General features: G+C 42.0%; 1 protein-coding gene across 1 annotated transcript; it reads right to left on the bottom strand.

Annotated features, from left to right (window-relative positions):
* Positions 1-1,828: 1,828 nt before the first annotated feature.
* On the bottom strand, positions 1,829-13,408 carry LOC106483782 (cytochrome P450 2J6-like). Its single transcript, XM_013941797.2, has 9 exons — positions 13,238-13,408; positions 11,773-11,935; positions 8,739-8,888; positions 8,143-8,303; positions 7,282-7,458; positions 6,352-6,493; positions 4,807-4,994; positions 3,435-3,576; positions 1,829-2,219 (listed from the first exon to the last, which is right to left on the bottom strand). Exons 1-9 carry the CDS (start codon positions 13,406-13,408, stop codon positions 2,041-2,043), a joined length of 1,473 nt encoding a protein of 490 aa, XP_013797251.2. The 3' UTR covers positions 1,829-2,040.
* Between the last annotated feature and the right edge of the window lie 2,733 nt (positions 13,409-16,141).

Raw genomic sequence — 16,141 nt, 5'->3', positions numbered from 1 at the left:
CTCCAGACCCCAGTGAGTCCATAGATGACCTCAAAAAAGAGGTGAAAGATGATTAAGAAAGGCAAATTCATATATGCTATTCAACAATGTACATGTATAAAATTTGTTAAAGGATCTGTATCTTCACCGGACAATTTTTAAGAGTCTACACCTGAAAAAAGGCTTAAAGCAATATGAATCCTGTGCACCTGTTCCCAAACCTCACGTCTTACTCACTCTCTCCTAAATCCTATATTCACATAGATGCTTGAGACATGAGTATCAACACAACAGACACCACCTAGACAAAACACCTCATATACCTACTTTTACCATCTTTATAGTCGTAGAAAAACTGAATGCTTGTTTTGCAGTAGGGTACAACTCACCCTCCACTCCCAACAAAATCTGCACCAATTTAATGCCATACAGCATCATGCAGATATACCAGAGCTACATATGGACTAGAAAGCAGGATAGCCACACCAGCTTGATCCGCTTGGGCCATTGAGCTTACACATCTCTTCTGCCGAGCCTTGACTGGTAGCAACAGCAAGAGTCAGGTTCACATTGAAGGGAGTCATGACAAAAGTATCCATTTGAGCCCCAACCAAGAAGTCTAAGAAAAGAGTACTAAAACCTCAGATACTGATCTCCCTCACAAACGTGAATCAAATAGTTTAACAAACAAAGTTTACATGTAACATGGTGGATAAACAAGGCAATGATAACTAACCCTTGAAGTGCAATTACAATAACAATTGCAGAGCCTTTTCCCTGGGAAGGAAACTGGTAGGGCAACAGAGTGTTTGCTACTTCTGCTGGCAGCCCTGGCTCTGAATTTGATTTTTACATCTTCCTGGGGAACAAGGCCAATCAATCTCAAAGTGTGAGTGGTTTCTGGCACCTGTTCTTCACTAGCTGCACCTGCTAACCCTGCTTGGGCACTGCTCCTGTTTCTGCCAGCTGCATCTTGCACAGCTCCTTCCTCTGCTATGCCTTAAGTACAAGGACTCTGAACTCCAGCAGCTCTGCTAACAGTCTCCATTAGTTCAGCTACTGAAAGGCTGTGTGACACTGAGAAATGCCTAGAGCTCCCGCGCTCACAGAAAGCTCTCAGGAAGCTTGCTTCTCACACACCTGTCAAAATTCTACATAAATTTGTCATGCCTGTCCCTCTTTTACAAGTGCCAAGCTTCACTTCACAAGACTGCAGGCTGTTCCCTTAATTGTGTTTTTAGCCATCATTAAACAGACATGGCTGGTCTAGACTACTGAACACCATTATAAATACAACTTTCTCCACTCCCTGATGGAACTCCCTCTTTAATAGAAGTGCCTTTCAAATATGCTAAAACTATATAGGCAAAACAAACATTTTCAGGCCAGCCCCCTGGTCCTTTACCATTTACGTCCCCTCTGATCCACCAGTGTTGTGGCTCCCTGCCAGGATTCTTGCGGAGGGAACATGAGGAGTTTGCCTTCACTTTCAGCCTGAGTCACCAGCCACACACTCAAGTGAAGGGTTGCACCGATGCAGCTCTACCTCTTCCTTATTCAAGCTATCATCTCCACATGGCTCTGGGCTACATAGACAAACCAGCTGGTTCACAGCCAGTTCAGGCATCCATCCACAGCTCTCTTCCCCTGTGTAAACATACCCAAGGGCTCTGGTAACACACAGAGCCAGCACCTCCCAGAAGTGTATTTTTATATCCTGCTCTAGAATTGAGAATGCCTCCCACTTATTTCCAAGGCCTGGCTTTTATGTTCCTTCTCCTCTAGTAAGATTTGTATTGAGCCTCTAGTAAGACCAGACACTGTAATTATTTTCTATCTTTATTTCATTCACAATACAACAGAAAAACATACAGAGATTTTTTAAACGCAAAGTGAAGCCAGAGTATTTTGCAGTGCCTGCTTCTTTGACACATGACATGACAGGGATAGATTCACACTGAATTTGTGCTGGAAATGAAGAACATAAAAGACACACAAAAGATCATCACACTAGCAAACCTGTGGAAACACCTCTCCCTCAAATCTGTGATACATTGCAACCTAGCGAAGAACTGCACAGATCTTATATGGATGGGGTTTCATTGTGCTCCCAAAGATAATCTGCGTGTTGACTTCCTTAACTCCTTCCGGGGGGGTGAACTTGAATGTCTTGAACAGGTTGCAGAAGATGATGAAAAGCTCCATCCTTGCCAGCACCTCTCCCAGACACACACGGTGGCCTGCAGAGGGAGAAAGGAAAGAGCAGTCAGTCCCCACAGAGGGCTGTAACGGACACTTGTTCCTCACCTTTTCAAAAGAGCTTCAGTCAGCCTCATCAGGAAACAAAGACTTTGCTGACTTGACATTTTCTCTCAGATTGAACTGACTAGACAATTACAATGGAGTCTGTAATTATTCTTTGCAGGATCTAGCTGGAATTATAGAAAAAGATACCAGAGATGCTTCTCAGTAGTTTCATCCTTTACCTCCTCATACTATGAACTCAGTTTCAGTCTCTTGATACCAAATGAGAATGACAAGGAAGCATCTTTAGGTTTCTTCCCTGCTTCCACTTTATGTAAGTACAAGATAACTTTTCTTCACTAATGGCAGTGAAAAGTCAGAATAGAGAGGACAATTTACAGTTGAGTAGACAATTTCCTACATGATGTTTTCAGAGAAAACAACTAGTTAAAGAAAAAATGTTTCCCAATTTATCAATTAACTTTGCATCCAGGATATAATTTCCAGTCAGAGAAAAACAATGACAGACTCTAAAGCTTAGTGGTTAGGCCATTCAGCTGGGATGTGAGAAACCAATGTTCAAATTCCTGTTCTGCCCAGCCTAGACCAGGAACCTGAACCTGACAGTTCCACATCCCAGCTGAGAGCTCTGACAGCCAGGCTATTCATAACCCGGGCATGATGCCCAATAGCTTTTGTTGAAGCTGTGTCACACACACACACACACACACACACACACACACACACACACACACACACACACACACACACACACACGGTGAACAAGTGACTCCAGAAGCATCCCAGAAACGACATAGCCATCTGTGCTGTATTTGATCCAGGTTCAAATTCCTGCACCAATGACTACAGAATTACTTATACAAAGTAAATCAGCTCCAGCAGAGCATCCTGCCACAGAACAGCCACTACAGCATAGCCTGGCATACGCTAAGGATTCAAATCCCCAAATTACTGGCAATTCTAGAGCCTTACTCCTTTTACCTTCCCTGCTTTTTCACAAAAATCTAAGATCAAGGGATTATACAATTACCAAACAACTTCTTTTCTAATCAAAATATTTTCGTGGGCTGGGAAAACCATGTGCTCCTAGTTTTGGATTATGCTCTGTTTGGCCTTTTCTGCAAAAAATACCACCATGTTACACTCACAGTCTAACCCACAGAAATGGGTTTAGCTGTCAATGAACTTACCTGCTGAAAAGGCTAAGAAGGCTTCTCTGGCCACAAAATTTCCATCCTTGTCCAAGAAATGACCAGGGTTAAACTGGTGAGGGGTTTCCCAGTATTTAGGGTCGAAAAGAGCTGAGTCTAGGTTTGGTATAATCAAAGTACCCTGCAAGGAAGATGTTGGTGGTTCAGTTCTCTCTCTTAAGATTATGCAGAACACAGGTTTAATTGGTATGAAATTGTGCTTTTGGCAAGCACTTTCACTCACTGTCTATGAGAAACAGGCATGACCAGAGGGCATGGGAGGGGAAAAGTGCTATGTGCCAGTGGTCTCACCAAGACCCATGTCTGTCCTTAACTGGAGGGAAAAGGAGATGAGGGAGAACATGACTACAAGAAACTTTATGAAATGCCAAATGCTGGATTCTGGGTGCAGAGATTGCTGCTCAGCTGCCTTTGCCAGTCCAAAGCTAGAGAAGGAGGACTGATAAAACAGGGAATAAAGGGGAGTGCTACACATAAACGGTTTATCTCACTGCCCCTAAGAGATAGAATGGCATCACCACAGACACCTGCCTGTCTCTACCTCTGGTTGCTGCAAACCCAACTTCCTCTCTCCTTCTAGAGGAATATGTGCCTCTTCCTAGGTAAAGCAGCAAACCAGGAAGGACTGGCACATCTCTGGAAAAATCTCAGGGTGAAGGTGGGAGTCTGGGGCACTTAAATGTTGGTGAGAGGAGGGGGAAGGCAAGAGTCATTGAAATGGTTTGGCTTGAACTGAGTTTCACAGGAACAAGGTATGCTCAGAAAACAATCCTAAGCAGGACTCAACACTGTATTTCATGCCTATTCACTACAGTTTGATAAGTGTCAGGTCTCTGGCCTTGCACATTGGCCCACTATTTCCAGTTCAAGTGTTGGCTTCAAGTTTAATGTGAGCCAAAGACCTTCACACATATATGTGTATCATTTAATAGCACTTTTTAGATTTCAAGGGCAATGCAAAGCTGTTCCTACAGACACAGCTATTAACAAGTAACAAATGGTTGATCCAACACTTCAGAAAGGTGAGCACTAATGTCCTGGTGAAGGGAACTTACTAGATATCTTTCTCAGAAGATCATTTCAGAACTTGACTTTAGTTACCTTTTGAAATATGTTAATTTCACTGGAATTAAAGCATCTTTTTAGTGACCTGCATAAACATGAACTGTTTTCTAAACTATACGTAAAAATTAAATTTTCATATAGGAATGTATTTTGAATTAAGGTTTGAAGTTGTTTCCTACTAAGTCATCTTCAGTGAAAGAGGAGGTTAGAGATGTAGAGAGTTTGCAGTACTTCCACAGCTATAAGTTGACCAACGATCATATTGGAGTAGGTGGGATGGCTGTACCTTTGGAAGCTGATATCCCAACACAGTTGTGTTCTTCACTGCTTGTCTAGGAATTGTGATTAAAACAATGTTACCATAGCGCATGATCTCATGAATCACAGCATTTGTATAAGGCAGTTTCTTCCGATCCTCGTAGCAGATTAGATGGGATGGACCCAGCACAGCGTCCAGCTCTTTCTGGACTTTTTCTAGGAAACAAAAAAAGTCCATTATAGATGGAAAAAACACTATATTTTGCATGATATGGAGACCTTTCGTTTGCTTTTTGGATTATAGCATTAATAGAATATATATAATATGTAAATATACTTACCACAGCTAAAAACATAGATACGACTATTTATCTATGATTTGACTATAATCTGATATTTCCTAGTTTATAGGTTTTATGTTCAGATCACCTTTCCACAAGCCCAACAGATTTATTGAGCTTTATAGTTAAAGGCAGGTCAGTGAGCTCTAAATAAAACAGTAACCATATTAAGATATTGATTCAGTTACTCAAGTTATCATTTTTACTTTGGCTGAATACAAACTGACAGCATACTAATCAGTATGTTGCAAGAGAGCCACTGTTATCAAGCTCATACACACATGTAATGCTGAGAACTGGAACAGAATAACATTACCTAATCATCACCAACTGTTAATCTCTTCTGGCTGTTATATATGCTTCAGTAAGTAACATAGTTTACACACAATCTCAGAGGGTTCAGGCACAAATCTTAGGTTTAAAAAACAAGTCAGTAATCTAAGAAGTTTTGTTTGTTTTTTGATATCACTAAAATTTGAAAGGTATGTGTGTGCACAGGGCTCTGTTGTTCTAGCACTCTAGCACCAGAAGTACAAAAAGAAGCATTTAGAGTGTAGCTCTAAACCTGAGTGCGGTCTTCACAGCAATGGTGCAGAGTCAAAAAGAAAATGTCATTGTGGATTGGTGAAGGTATCACAGCTGACAAGGTGGAGTTTCTTAACCAGATATCTCTTTTGTACCACTAACAATAAGTCCTGAGAGCACGTACTTGGCTTCGCAGTTCATCACCTCTGAAAGCCCTGTATCAAATCATCAAACAATTTGAAAATAGTGTGCGACTATGCCCTTTGTCTAGAGTTTCCTAAATCATGTCTTCCCATTAACATCATCTTCCTTCTCTATTTAACCTTCCCATACATTAGAATGAATATATTTATTATACAGAAATATAATTGATGCCTCAGTCAGCACAAATCATATATTTTTGTTACACATCTTGGATACCAGAAAAGTCTCATTAATCCCAGCTCCTATTTCACTTTGAGTGTTTTCAGCCAGATTGCATCTTGTTTTATACAGTGACTGTACTGAAACAGTCTGACAATAATGAAGGCTACGAAATACAGTATCAGAAGCTGAGCATACTTGAAATTATTTAAGAATCTCTGGTTGGAAGTTTTCAGCTTCACTGGCTTCTTAAAAACAAAGCTTGAAACTGTACTATCTTAAAAAAGTGTGTAACAGATGGTTGTTCTATTTGAAACTTATCCATGTTCGTGTCTGCACCTCACCTTGGATGTCAGGATAAGCCACCATATAGAGCAGGGCCCATCTTAGAGTGGTGGCAGTAGTCTCTGAACCTGCCAGAAAGAGGTCAAAAATAGACTGCACCATGTTGTCTTCATCATACGTAGAATTGGGAACATTTTGAGTCTATAGGTGTCAATCAGAAAGATAAAATAAGAGCACAGAACATACATCAGCATAATAGCGTCTATTCACTGAGATACACAGTGATCACTAGACTTAAACAATTTTTAGTATTTCTAGAAGACTGAGAAAATAAAAGTGCTGGCATAATATAAAGATATATGGAAAGATTTTCTGAAGTAAATACACTGATACTGTTAAATTACATGTGCTATTGACATTGTCAGGTTTCTAAGGCCATGTTATGTTGTCTTTTAGAGTCACTTACTGCCTCACGGTTAACATCATCCACATCAGAAAAACACTTAAACATTTTGAAGTGGTTTTAGTTCACCCTTGCGCCATTCCCTGCACATTTACTGGTTTCAGCTATCTATGGCATGTTACAATATGAAAAGATTTATGCTCTTTCAGGGTAGAAACTGTGATCATTTTTCTTTAACATTATCATCATCATCATACAGTATACCTAACCACACAAAAGCTCTGTACAAAATGCAAGGATAATAAAGGCAAACATTGATAAGACACAAGATATCAGAATCATACATCCATCTACATACCTACACCTTTTAAAAGTAGTCCCTACCACCCACTGCCCACCCTGTACTAAGGATTCCAGAGGGTAACAAAAAAAAAAGGACTATTCAAAGTTTATATTTGTAGACAACATAATTTTTAAACTGAATTTGTAGTGCTCTGTGATGGTGTTGTTATGTACAGACAGCCACAGGAGAAGCACAGGGAATCAGTTATGACAGGATGTGTCACTTACAGCACAGATTACTCACTTTCGCCATCTGATCCAGATAAAAGTCAATGAAATCTTGTGGTTCATCTACTGTGCCTCTTTCTCTGTGGCTTTGGATCTCCTTCCTTATGAAAGAACGGACAAAATCACAGCAAGATAATGCTTTTAGGTGAGGTCCTGGGATATGGTTCATAACCCCGGGTAAAACTTCACACATCTGTGGAGCAGGCATTCGACACAGGTGCTATCAGTCACATGACACGAGTGAGGCCATTACAGAGCTACAATACGTACATTTTTCATGCTGAATTGCTATTGCTTAATTTCTCTAGAAAGAATACTGTAGTGTCAAAGAGAAATATCATGTTGAGAACATGATCATGCATTAGAAACCACAAATGAAAGGTGACCATTTCCACCCTTGATTCTCTGCTATGTTTACGGCATATTCTACTTGTATTTGCCCTGTCTGTGCATTCACCAACAAAAGAATACAGTCTAGTGGATGACTCCATTTAATACATGTCATCGTGACACATTCAAGCCTTCCCCCAATCCCAGATTCAGACTATTCACCTTAAAGGTTAAATGCTAATATGTAGTACTACCTTGGCACGCACACACACACATGCATGCGCATGCACACACACAAAATCAAACTCCGGTACTTTGATACAAAGAGCATCTCTTTTCCCCTTAATATTAACAGCGTTTCCATTATAGAAAAGTTCAGCATCTTAAGCACATTGCCTTTACTGTGAAATTCTGATAAAGAGTATTAACGCAAGAGTCAAATGACATCAGATCCCAAGTACTCCATGCCCACTGTGTATTCATAGTCAGAATTTCTGTTTGCATTTACTACTTAAAAATAAAGAAATAAAATGGGTCATTTGCTCACATAGTAAAAGTAACTGTTCCCAAAAGCCACTATACAATTGTATGCTTCGATCAGCTGGTGGAAGGTTTCATCCTCTAGGGAGAACCGATGTCCAAAAACCACAGCACAGATCACATTAGAGACAGCATGAACAACTGGGAAGGAAGGGTCAACAGCTTTTCCTACAAACAAAGAAAAGCATTCATCACTAAATACTTCGGTCTTCTCTGTTTTGCAAGCAAGACCACAATGACATTTTATAATAGATGTCCTCTATATATTGTTTTACCGAAATACCCAAAATTCACTGGCAAAGGTAACAACAGATAAACTTTATTCAAAAATGAAGACAGCAAGGCCTCAAGCCTTTAACTCCCAGCCTTGCTTTTTTTTTTTTTCTTCATCTTGATCTTGGTGCTGATACCAAAATACATGTTGCTGAGATCTGACTGTCCATACAGGTTCTATTGCAGTCTAAGTAATGGTTTTAATGGTTATGCTCCAAAGCCATTCTTTTCTGGAGCAAAAATAGTCAGCTTTTACCCTCAGAATCATGCAGACTGTGCAACATGACAAAAGCAGGAATGTAATTCACAAACACTTTGTAAATGACTTACCATTTGTGTCCCTAAAGAACTTGACTAGATAATGAGCTTCCGTTTGTATTCCACATTCCATTCCTTTATTCCCCATTCCCAGTTTTCGGAGAGTTCCAATTCCAAAACGTCTCTGATGTTTCCAGATGAGCCCGTTTGAGACAAGGATACCTTTGGCCATCAAGAATCAATTTTACATCATGTTAATATTCATATAATAGTAAATAATGTATACACTAAGAATCTTATTTTCATCACACTATCACTCATGAAGGAGAGAACCACATTAGGTACTGCTTTGTTTTCCCCACCCCTGCAAAAAGCCTTCCCAACTTGCAAGATTTTATCACCATTATCAAAACTGGAAAAAGCTGAGATCATTTCCTTATACATTTTCAGTACCTGCACCGTTTCCCAAGAAACAGCACAAGGATGCATAGTTTGGTAATACTGTACATTCTGAATACAGAGGTTACAAAAATCTCATGTTCTTCCAGTCCTTTCTCAGCAGCCTTACTTACACCTGAACTCTCTGATGTGCTGAAGGAAACAGAACGTGCTGTGAAGGCCACATGTCAGAGCATATAAAACATTAGCTTTAGTCTCATTCTGATTTCTTCTCTGTGACAATATCTGCACACAGTTTCTCTAAAAGTTTTTACTAGCACATCCTCCTGAGAAGGGGCCAAGGAAATCTCAGGACTCATACACCTGCCTTCTAAAACTAGTCCTGTTCTTTCTCAAGTATCCAAGAACAGTGATCACTACTCCAACTCCACCCAGCAATCTCCTACATGTTGCAAAGACAGCGTGGGTTGGTGTTGCCTCATTTGCCCATGCTTTGAGCAGGAATGAATGTAAATCCTTATTAATGTAGAAAGACAGAGCCCAGCTCATGCAATCTCTTACAAGATCTCATTTATTATCTTGTACAATCTGCTAATACAATTAATACTTAAATGTAAGCTATGTTTGCCAACATCCCCCTATGGACATTGTGTTCCCTTGCAGATGTTGTCACACACCACCTCTGCAGGAGTGGCAAAGACAGCTTTCCTCAGCAAACAACAGTATGTTTAGGTTTCTACCACCTAGAAACACAATGGTGTCTCTCACCAGGTTACTCACAGTCAACAGACATTTCTCAACAGCACACTGAGGAGGTCTTGGGGTTTCCTATGCTTGTGCTTCTTAACCTTATGCCAACTCTTTGGAGATTATCACATCTCCCTGTTGGTAGCATTTCAAAGAAACCTTCTTAATGGCTAGAGTTGATAACTGGTTCTGAGCATGTGCTATCTGTGCTGCACACAGTCTCTGGATTTTAGGAGATCCTGCTTTTACTGGACTACTTACAGGAGATACTGAGCTCTGGTCCTGGTCTAGCTCCTGCCTGGGAAAGCCAATGACACCAGGGCAAGAACCACTGTGCAAGAACCAGAGTAGGAAGAGCAGGCTTTAGTCAATCCACAGGCAGCCTCCTAGGACCAGAGGTCACACTGTGGGACAAGAAGGAATTCCAGGCCCCTGTGCTGCAAAACCCTGTTCTGGCAGACAGCTCAGAATAAACTGTTTGGTGGGGGACCACTTCCTTCCACCAGCCAAGCCTGTGGTTCTCCTGGGAAAACCAGCTTACTCCCCAGGACAGCTGCTTGGCCACAGTCTGGAACAACTCTCCACTATTCCTCCTATTGCCTTGGGAGTCTGGTCTAGCAGAAAAGGAGCCAGCCCAAAAAGCAGGAACTTACATTGCAGAGAGTTGCCAACTTGGTGCTGCGGCTCTGTTCAAAGCTACCTCTGTTACAAATTGCTAGTGCTTTGGCAGCTCCTCAGAGCCTAGATACCTTACTCCACAGGACCCTGATACAAGGTAGCATTAAAGACTCTTCCAAACAGACTGAAATGGCACCAGACTTATTTGTCTCTACCTTTAAGGCGTTTTTCACTACTTACATTAGCCAGTACTTATATTAAAGCTCTCCAGATTGTAAGTCCGTGCGCAGCAAAGCCTGCTTGAGGCTAAGGGCACCTGGTTTGTATCCTCTGCATAGAAGGCTGGTGGAAACAAGTTCAACCATTTCAGTTTCAAACACAGCACCCTCTGTATTCCCTATCCACCATAATTCAGCAGTCTCTGATGTAAACGATAACACAATACGAAGTACAGCTCTGAACCAGGCCATGTTGCATCTACAGTCTGTCTAATACATTTAAAGCTCCAGTGCTCTTCCTGTGCCTTGAGACATCCCGAAAGGCTAGCCCTTGTCCAATACCTCTGTAGACGCAGTCACTACAGCGGCCTTTGTTGTAAGCAAACAGCTCCTGGGGGCATAATGAATTACTTTAGCCTCAGCTTGCAGAGAAGGCCTGGAAGCTCCAGCTAAAGATGGGGATTTAAAGCCTATGATGGACTATTTCAAATCAGGGCATACATTTAGACAATGCTAATAATGGACAAGCAAGGCCTAGCTAGGTACAAGCACTGCTACTCTGGTGAGATTCTGAAAGACATGTGACAGTGGGACTTTGGAGACAGTTTAAAGTGATACTGCAAAATCACCTTATATCACTTAACCCTGAGAAGACAGACATAGGTGAATTGGGAACTGAGGGCTTGTCAGCAGGGAGAACATGAGAGGAAACACAGAAAGTCAGGAAGGAAGGGCAGAAGGAAGGGAGGAGGTGCAGATATTCTACAAAACAAATAGGTCACGGGACCATGTGTTTGGGGCAGAACGCCTGCAGCAAGTCTATAGCCAATCTCCCAGCCTCTATTATCTATACCTACATGTGACACCTAGCAAATGCTTCTCAGAGACTACTTATCCATCCTCCTTTCCCCCACCTGTTCCTCCTCAGTTGTTCTGAATTCCTCTTTTCCAAGGCCCACCAATTCATGGACAGTATTTCCTTTAATGCCAAGATTTGCTATTACAGGGCACTATAGAGCCACCAAAATAGGACAGCAGTGTGACATCAAGATTTAAATGCTATTTTCAATTTTTGTAAGCATGTGCAGCTTTCCATAATCTTTCCACAGATATGAACATCTTACCCTTTCCATTTGCCATTCGCTTGAAGACAGTTGTCTGTAGTCGCCCGGAAACATCTTCTGAATGGGTGGTCAGACCATCCTTTACAGCCTGGAATCCATGCAGCACCACGAAAGGTTTGTGACCCAGCCACAGGGTAGAGATGTTGCCATACCTTTTTGCCAGCTGCAGGTTTTATCAATGCCAAAAAAAAAAAAAATCCATGGAGAAAAATCAACCCAGTTGCTCACATGATGGGTTGCTTTGCTGCAGTATGACATTACTCAGGGATTCAGGAATGGAAAAGAGAGAGTGGTTTTGTTTTGTGATGGCAGTTTACCACAGCAGGGTTCTGGGCTCTCCCTGGGATCCTCCCTTCCACAGCAATATGCTTGATAAAAAAAGCAGAGGCTATGTTCACTTTTTCTATGGAATTAGATCATAGATCAAAGCAGACACTCTTTCCCTTTTTAAAGCTTGCTTTGGGTTGCTTCTGTGATATTAACAATGGGGAAAATGCCCCTGACTGTTCACAGATCTGTAGTAGGTGTCACATGAAACTTAGATCACCTGCCCATTCTAAGCTACATTTTTCTACTTCTCCTTTCATTTCCTCAGCAAAGAAGTAGAACTTCTTGAAATTGCATATTCCAAATGTCACTCTCCTTCTAGTACTGCAGATTTAGAGATTCAATGACAGGACCTCTTCCCCTGTCATACGAAAATACTGTCAGCTGAGGAATCTGAACAGAGATCCCACTTCTCCTTGTCTAGTGCTGAGGACTGCTCTCAAGCAACCCTGCAAGCATTCAGCAAGGACAAAGACACTGACTGTACGCAAAGGAGCAGCACATCTCTCTCCTCCCTTGTTCATCCTCCTTGTGATGAACAAGCGCCCAGAAAAGTTTGGCATCAAGGTCTTTTAAGTGCTTTCTTCCTGAAGCCAATGTTCTCCAGCTGCAACCTGGTACCCCTTAGCATGCAAGTTGCACTTAGCACCTAAGGAGAGGTTGGGACTTTGAAGAAGACATCACCACACTGGATTCCTTTGTGAAGTTCAGAAAAACAATGGAGCAAAGATTTTGGCTACATATTGGATACAACCTCATTTGCACCCTGTGGCAGCAGGAGACATGCAGGTGCGCTGTTCTTATCTTCTGAATTCTAGACACTCCTTATTTTAGAAGAAATTTACTTATGTGCCTGTGATGGGAAACACGAGAAACACTTTTCTCTCAAGACAAAAAGCCTGTCTTAAAAATCTACATCTTTTCTGAGGCAAAACTACTGTCCTCAGTTCTAACTTGCATGCACATTAGCTTTCACATGAATTAGACCTTTTGCAGATTCTGCTTAACTTGTTTAAGCATCTAATTTGACTTCCACGATCCATCTTCACTCAGGGTGAAGTTCTCCCTATTATCATATTATCAACAGCTATCAGTAGGAGCGTCAATAGGTCCTTAGTTCATATCTGCAAATGCATACCTTTTTCAGGCTTCCATGATCAGCTCTAAAATTTATCCACCAGATGCTTCCAATGATGGGAAATGGGGTTGGTCCAGGAGGAAATCGACGACTTTTCCACTGCAGTTTCAGGAACTGCACACCCAGAAGAGACAAAACCAGGGATAGGAGAATTATACTTATTGTCAGCATTCCAACACCTCTATAACTACTCTGTCACTGAGAAAACTATTATGGATCTATCTGTTAAACTGACTCTATATTGTTCTACTTAACACTTCCAAAGAGAACTCTGTCACATTTAGTCTTTCTGCATTTTTCTCCTTCCTTCTTTCCTACGAGGCTTCCTGATTGCAGAAAATGAGGAGTGTTCCTATTCTTGAGCGTATTTAATACATCACTATGCCGCAATATACTAATAGCTTCAGGATCCAGTAGAGGCTAAAAGGCGGGCACTTCATTCAGCCTCCTCAAGGATCAATGAAACGCCCCTTCGACAATCAGTTTGAAGGAACACATCATTCAAAGCTCTGACTACATGCAAGCCAAAAAGGAGTCACAGATACAAAGCTGCAGCTGTTATCCAGGTACTGCTTACAAAGACAAGGACTGGAGAACTCACCAGGTAGTGCTCTCAGGGGCAGAGGCAGAAGGAAGTAGTTGGTAGCCTTGTATTAAGAGTGGCTGGAAATGCAGGTTTGGGAACCAGGAGCAAGGACACTTTAGTAGTGTCTTGAGTTTCCACAGTAAATAATACAGATGCAATGCAAGTGCAAACAGCACAGTGAAGAATCGAACATAGCTAATACTATTGACAAAAACAAAGCATAACAAACAGATCTTGTGTGCAAAGAAATACACAGTGATACCAAGTTCATCACATCTCAAGAGACACCATAGAGCTTTCTTGGCTTTACTAGGTGGAATCAAAATCTTCTTCCACCCACCAAAGGCCTGGCTGCACACCTAATCTTTGTTTTTCTTGGCAGCCTCTGATCTATACAGCAGAGCTCACCCCTGAATGGCCTGCAAGCACAATCCAACCTAAAGAAGCCAGTCAAGTGTCTCTCTGGGCTTCCTGCACCCCTACACACCACTCTGCAGGGGACACTTGGGCAGAAGTGAGACTGAGAAGGGCTATCTCAGACCCAGCATCACTGGAGCAGGATAAGGGACCATCGATCAGTGTGTCCCAAGCACCGTTTTCTTCTTTCCTCCATCCCCTCCACTCTCCCATTATGGCTCACCTAAGACTGGAGTGAGCCCCAGCTTGATAAGCAATCTAAGCAAACAACAGAATGCCGCAGTGTTTGTTGTCAAGGCTGTAATAATTCACAGAAATGCAAGTTAATTCCGAAATTTCCTCCAGTTCTCTCTAACTAGCACAAACTTTTTACATCATGAACTCCTTACCTGCCTATAATTGCAAACAAAAGTCACACACGGAGCTGTTTTCCCTACAGCCTAGGCACACAAATCTTTTCAGCACCAACAAAACAAGCAGGATGTAGAAGGAGGCAGGAGAAGGGGACAATCTACTGCTCAAGAGGGAATTATATCTACATGGTGGCTGTATATAGGACAACACTGAAGTTATCAAGAACAGTGGGCTAGGCTTTAGGCAAAAAGGGTGAAATCCTCCAGCTATGGAATGCCTAAGGGAGCTGTTTATTTTCAGGTGTTCCCACAGCCGCTCAACTCTGTCCCATTACTGCTGTTATACAACAGCATTTCCCCCAAATATCCCCTGCAAGAGTTTCCAGCTGTGGCACTCAGGTGTGACTGATTCACACATCCTAGTACATATTGCTAGGTCAGAGAACCTCACTCTGGTTTAACCAAGAAGCTCCTGACATTTTATTTCCTCAGTTAGCAGCCATCTACTGAACTCAGGGTAGATTTCTGTAACATACCTATAGGTCACCTAAAGACCACAGCCTAAAGGAGAGGCAGGTTAAGAAAGAGATTTTCAGTCTAGACATTATTAGATCACAGGAGCTGCTTTTTAACACAGATTGCGGCAGCTTGCTGCCTAGCCAGCAGTAGCAAAATTAGCTGGGCCCTAATACGCACTCCACATCAGCCTCATTTTAGAGTCGCATTTCCCAAGCACAGCTGCTCAGGAGCTGCTCAGGGATTGGCAAGTGTGAGAAGGAACAAGTTCCAGATGTTCTGGGAGAACACTGGAAATCCCAAAGTGTTTTGCAGTGTGCTTTCTCAGGGTATTTACAACAACTCCAGGAGAATAAGTGCTCTTACTTATTCTCATTTTACAGGTAGGAGATGCTGGTGGGGGAGAGGAAGGACAGCAACACCAAAGAGCCAGGTCTTCCAGCACAGGTGCGGGGTCAATGGGCTGAGGGGCAGCAGTTTACCTCATGCCCTTGACTCCACCTGTAGCACGGGTCCTGACAAGATGATCACACTGAACACCTCTGCAAATACAATGGGCTTTGCTTTTGGTCTGCCTAAGTTCTGCTAAAAGCAGTAGATTATCTCCTCACACAAAGTACAGGAAGACAGGGAGCATGGGCCAAGGCTCTCCAGCAATCACCATACTCTTAGAATAAAAGAGCTCCATTGCTTGTTTGGAAGCATAGACTGACAGCTCTGCTGGCTACTTTTCACATAAACTTTAAAGCTGAATGGCTCCTTCAGCCAAGGTTTTCAAATTTCCTATTGGGACTAAGTCCTCTGTCCACTTTACACATTACAGTTTCAGTTTTCTCTCAGTAGCAGGACTCCTTTTTAGCCAGAATTAATGCCAGAGTCTGTAATTCTTTGCTTTATTTTTAATTCTCAGCACTTGAAGGAGCACATACAAAGACCCCCCACACACGAGAAACTACATACAGCAGCCGTTTTCAGAAGGTTTCCCGAGTGGAGTTAGTGGAATGGGCTGCTCAGAGGTCAGCACCAAGCTGC

Source organism: Apteryx mantelli, chromosome 9 (assembly GCF_036417845.1).
Source record: "Apteryx mantelli isolate bAptMan1 chromosome 9, bAptMan1.hap1, whole genome shotgun sequence".
Taxonomy (NCBI): domain Eukaryota; kingdom Metazoa; phylum Chordata; class Aves; order Apterygiformes; family Apterygidae; genus Apteryx; species Apteryx mantelli.
Note: the sequence above shows the minus strand (reverse complement) of the source record. Positions and strands in the feature narration are given on the sequence as shown.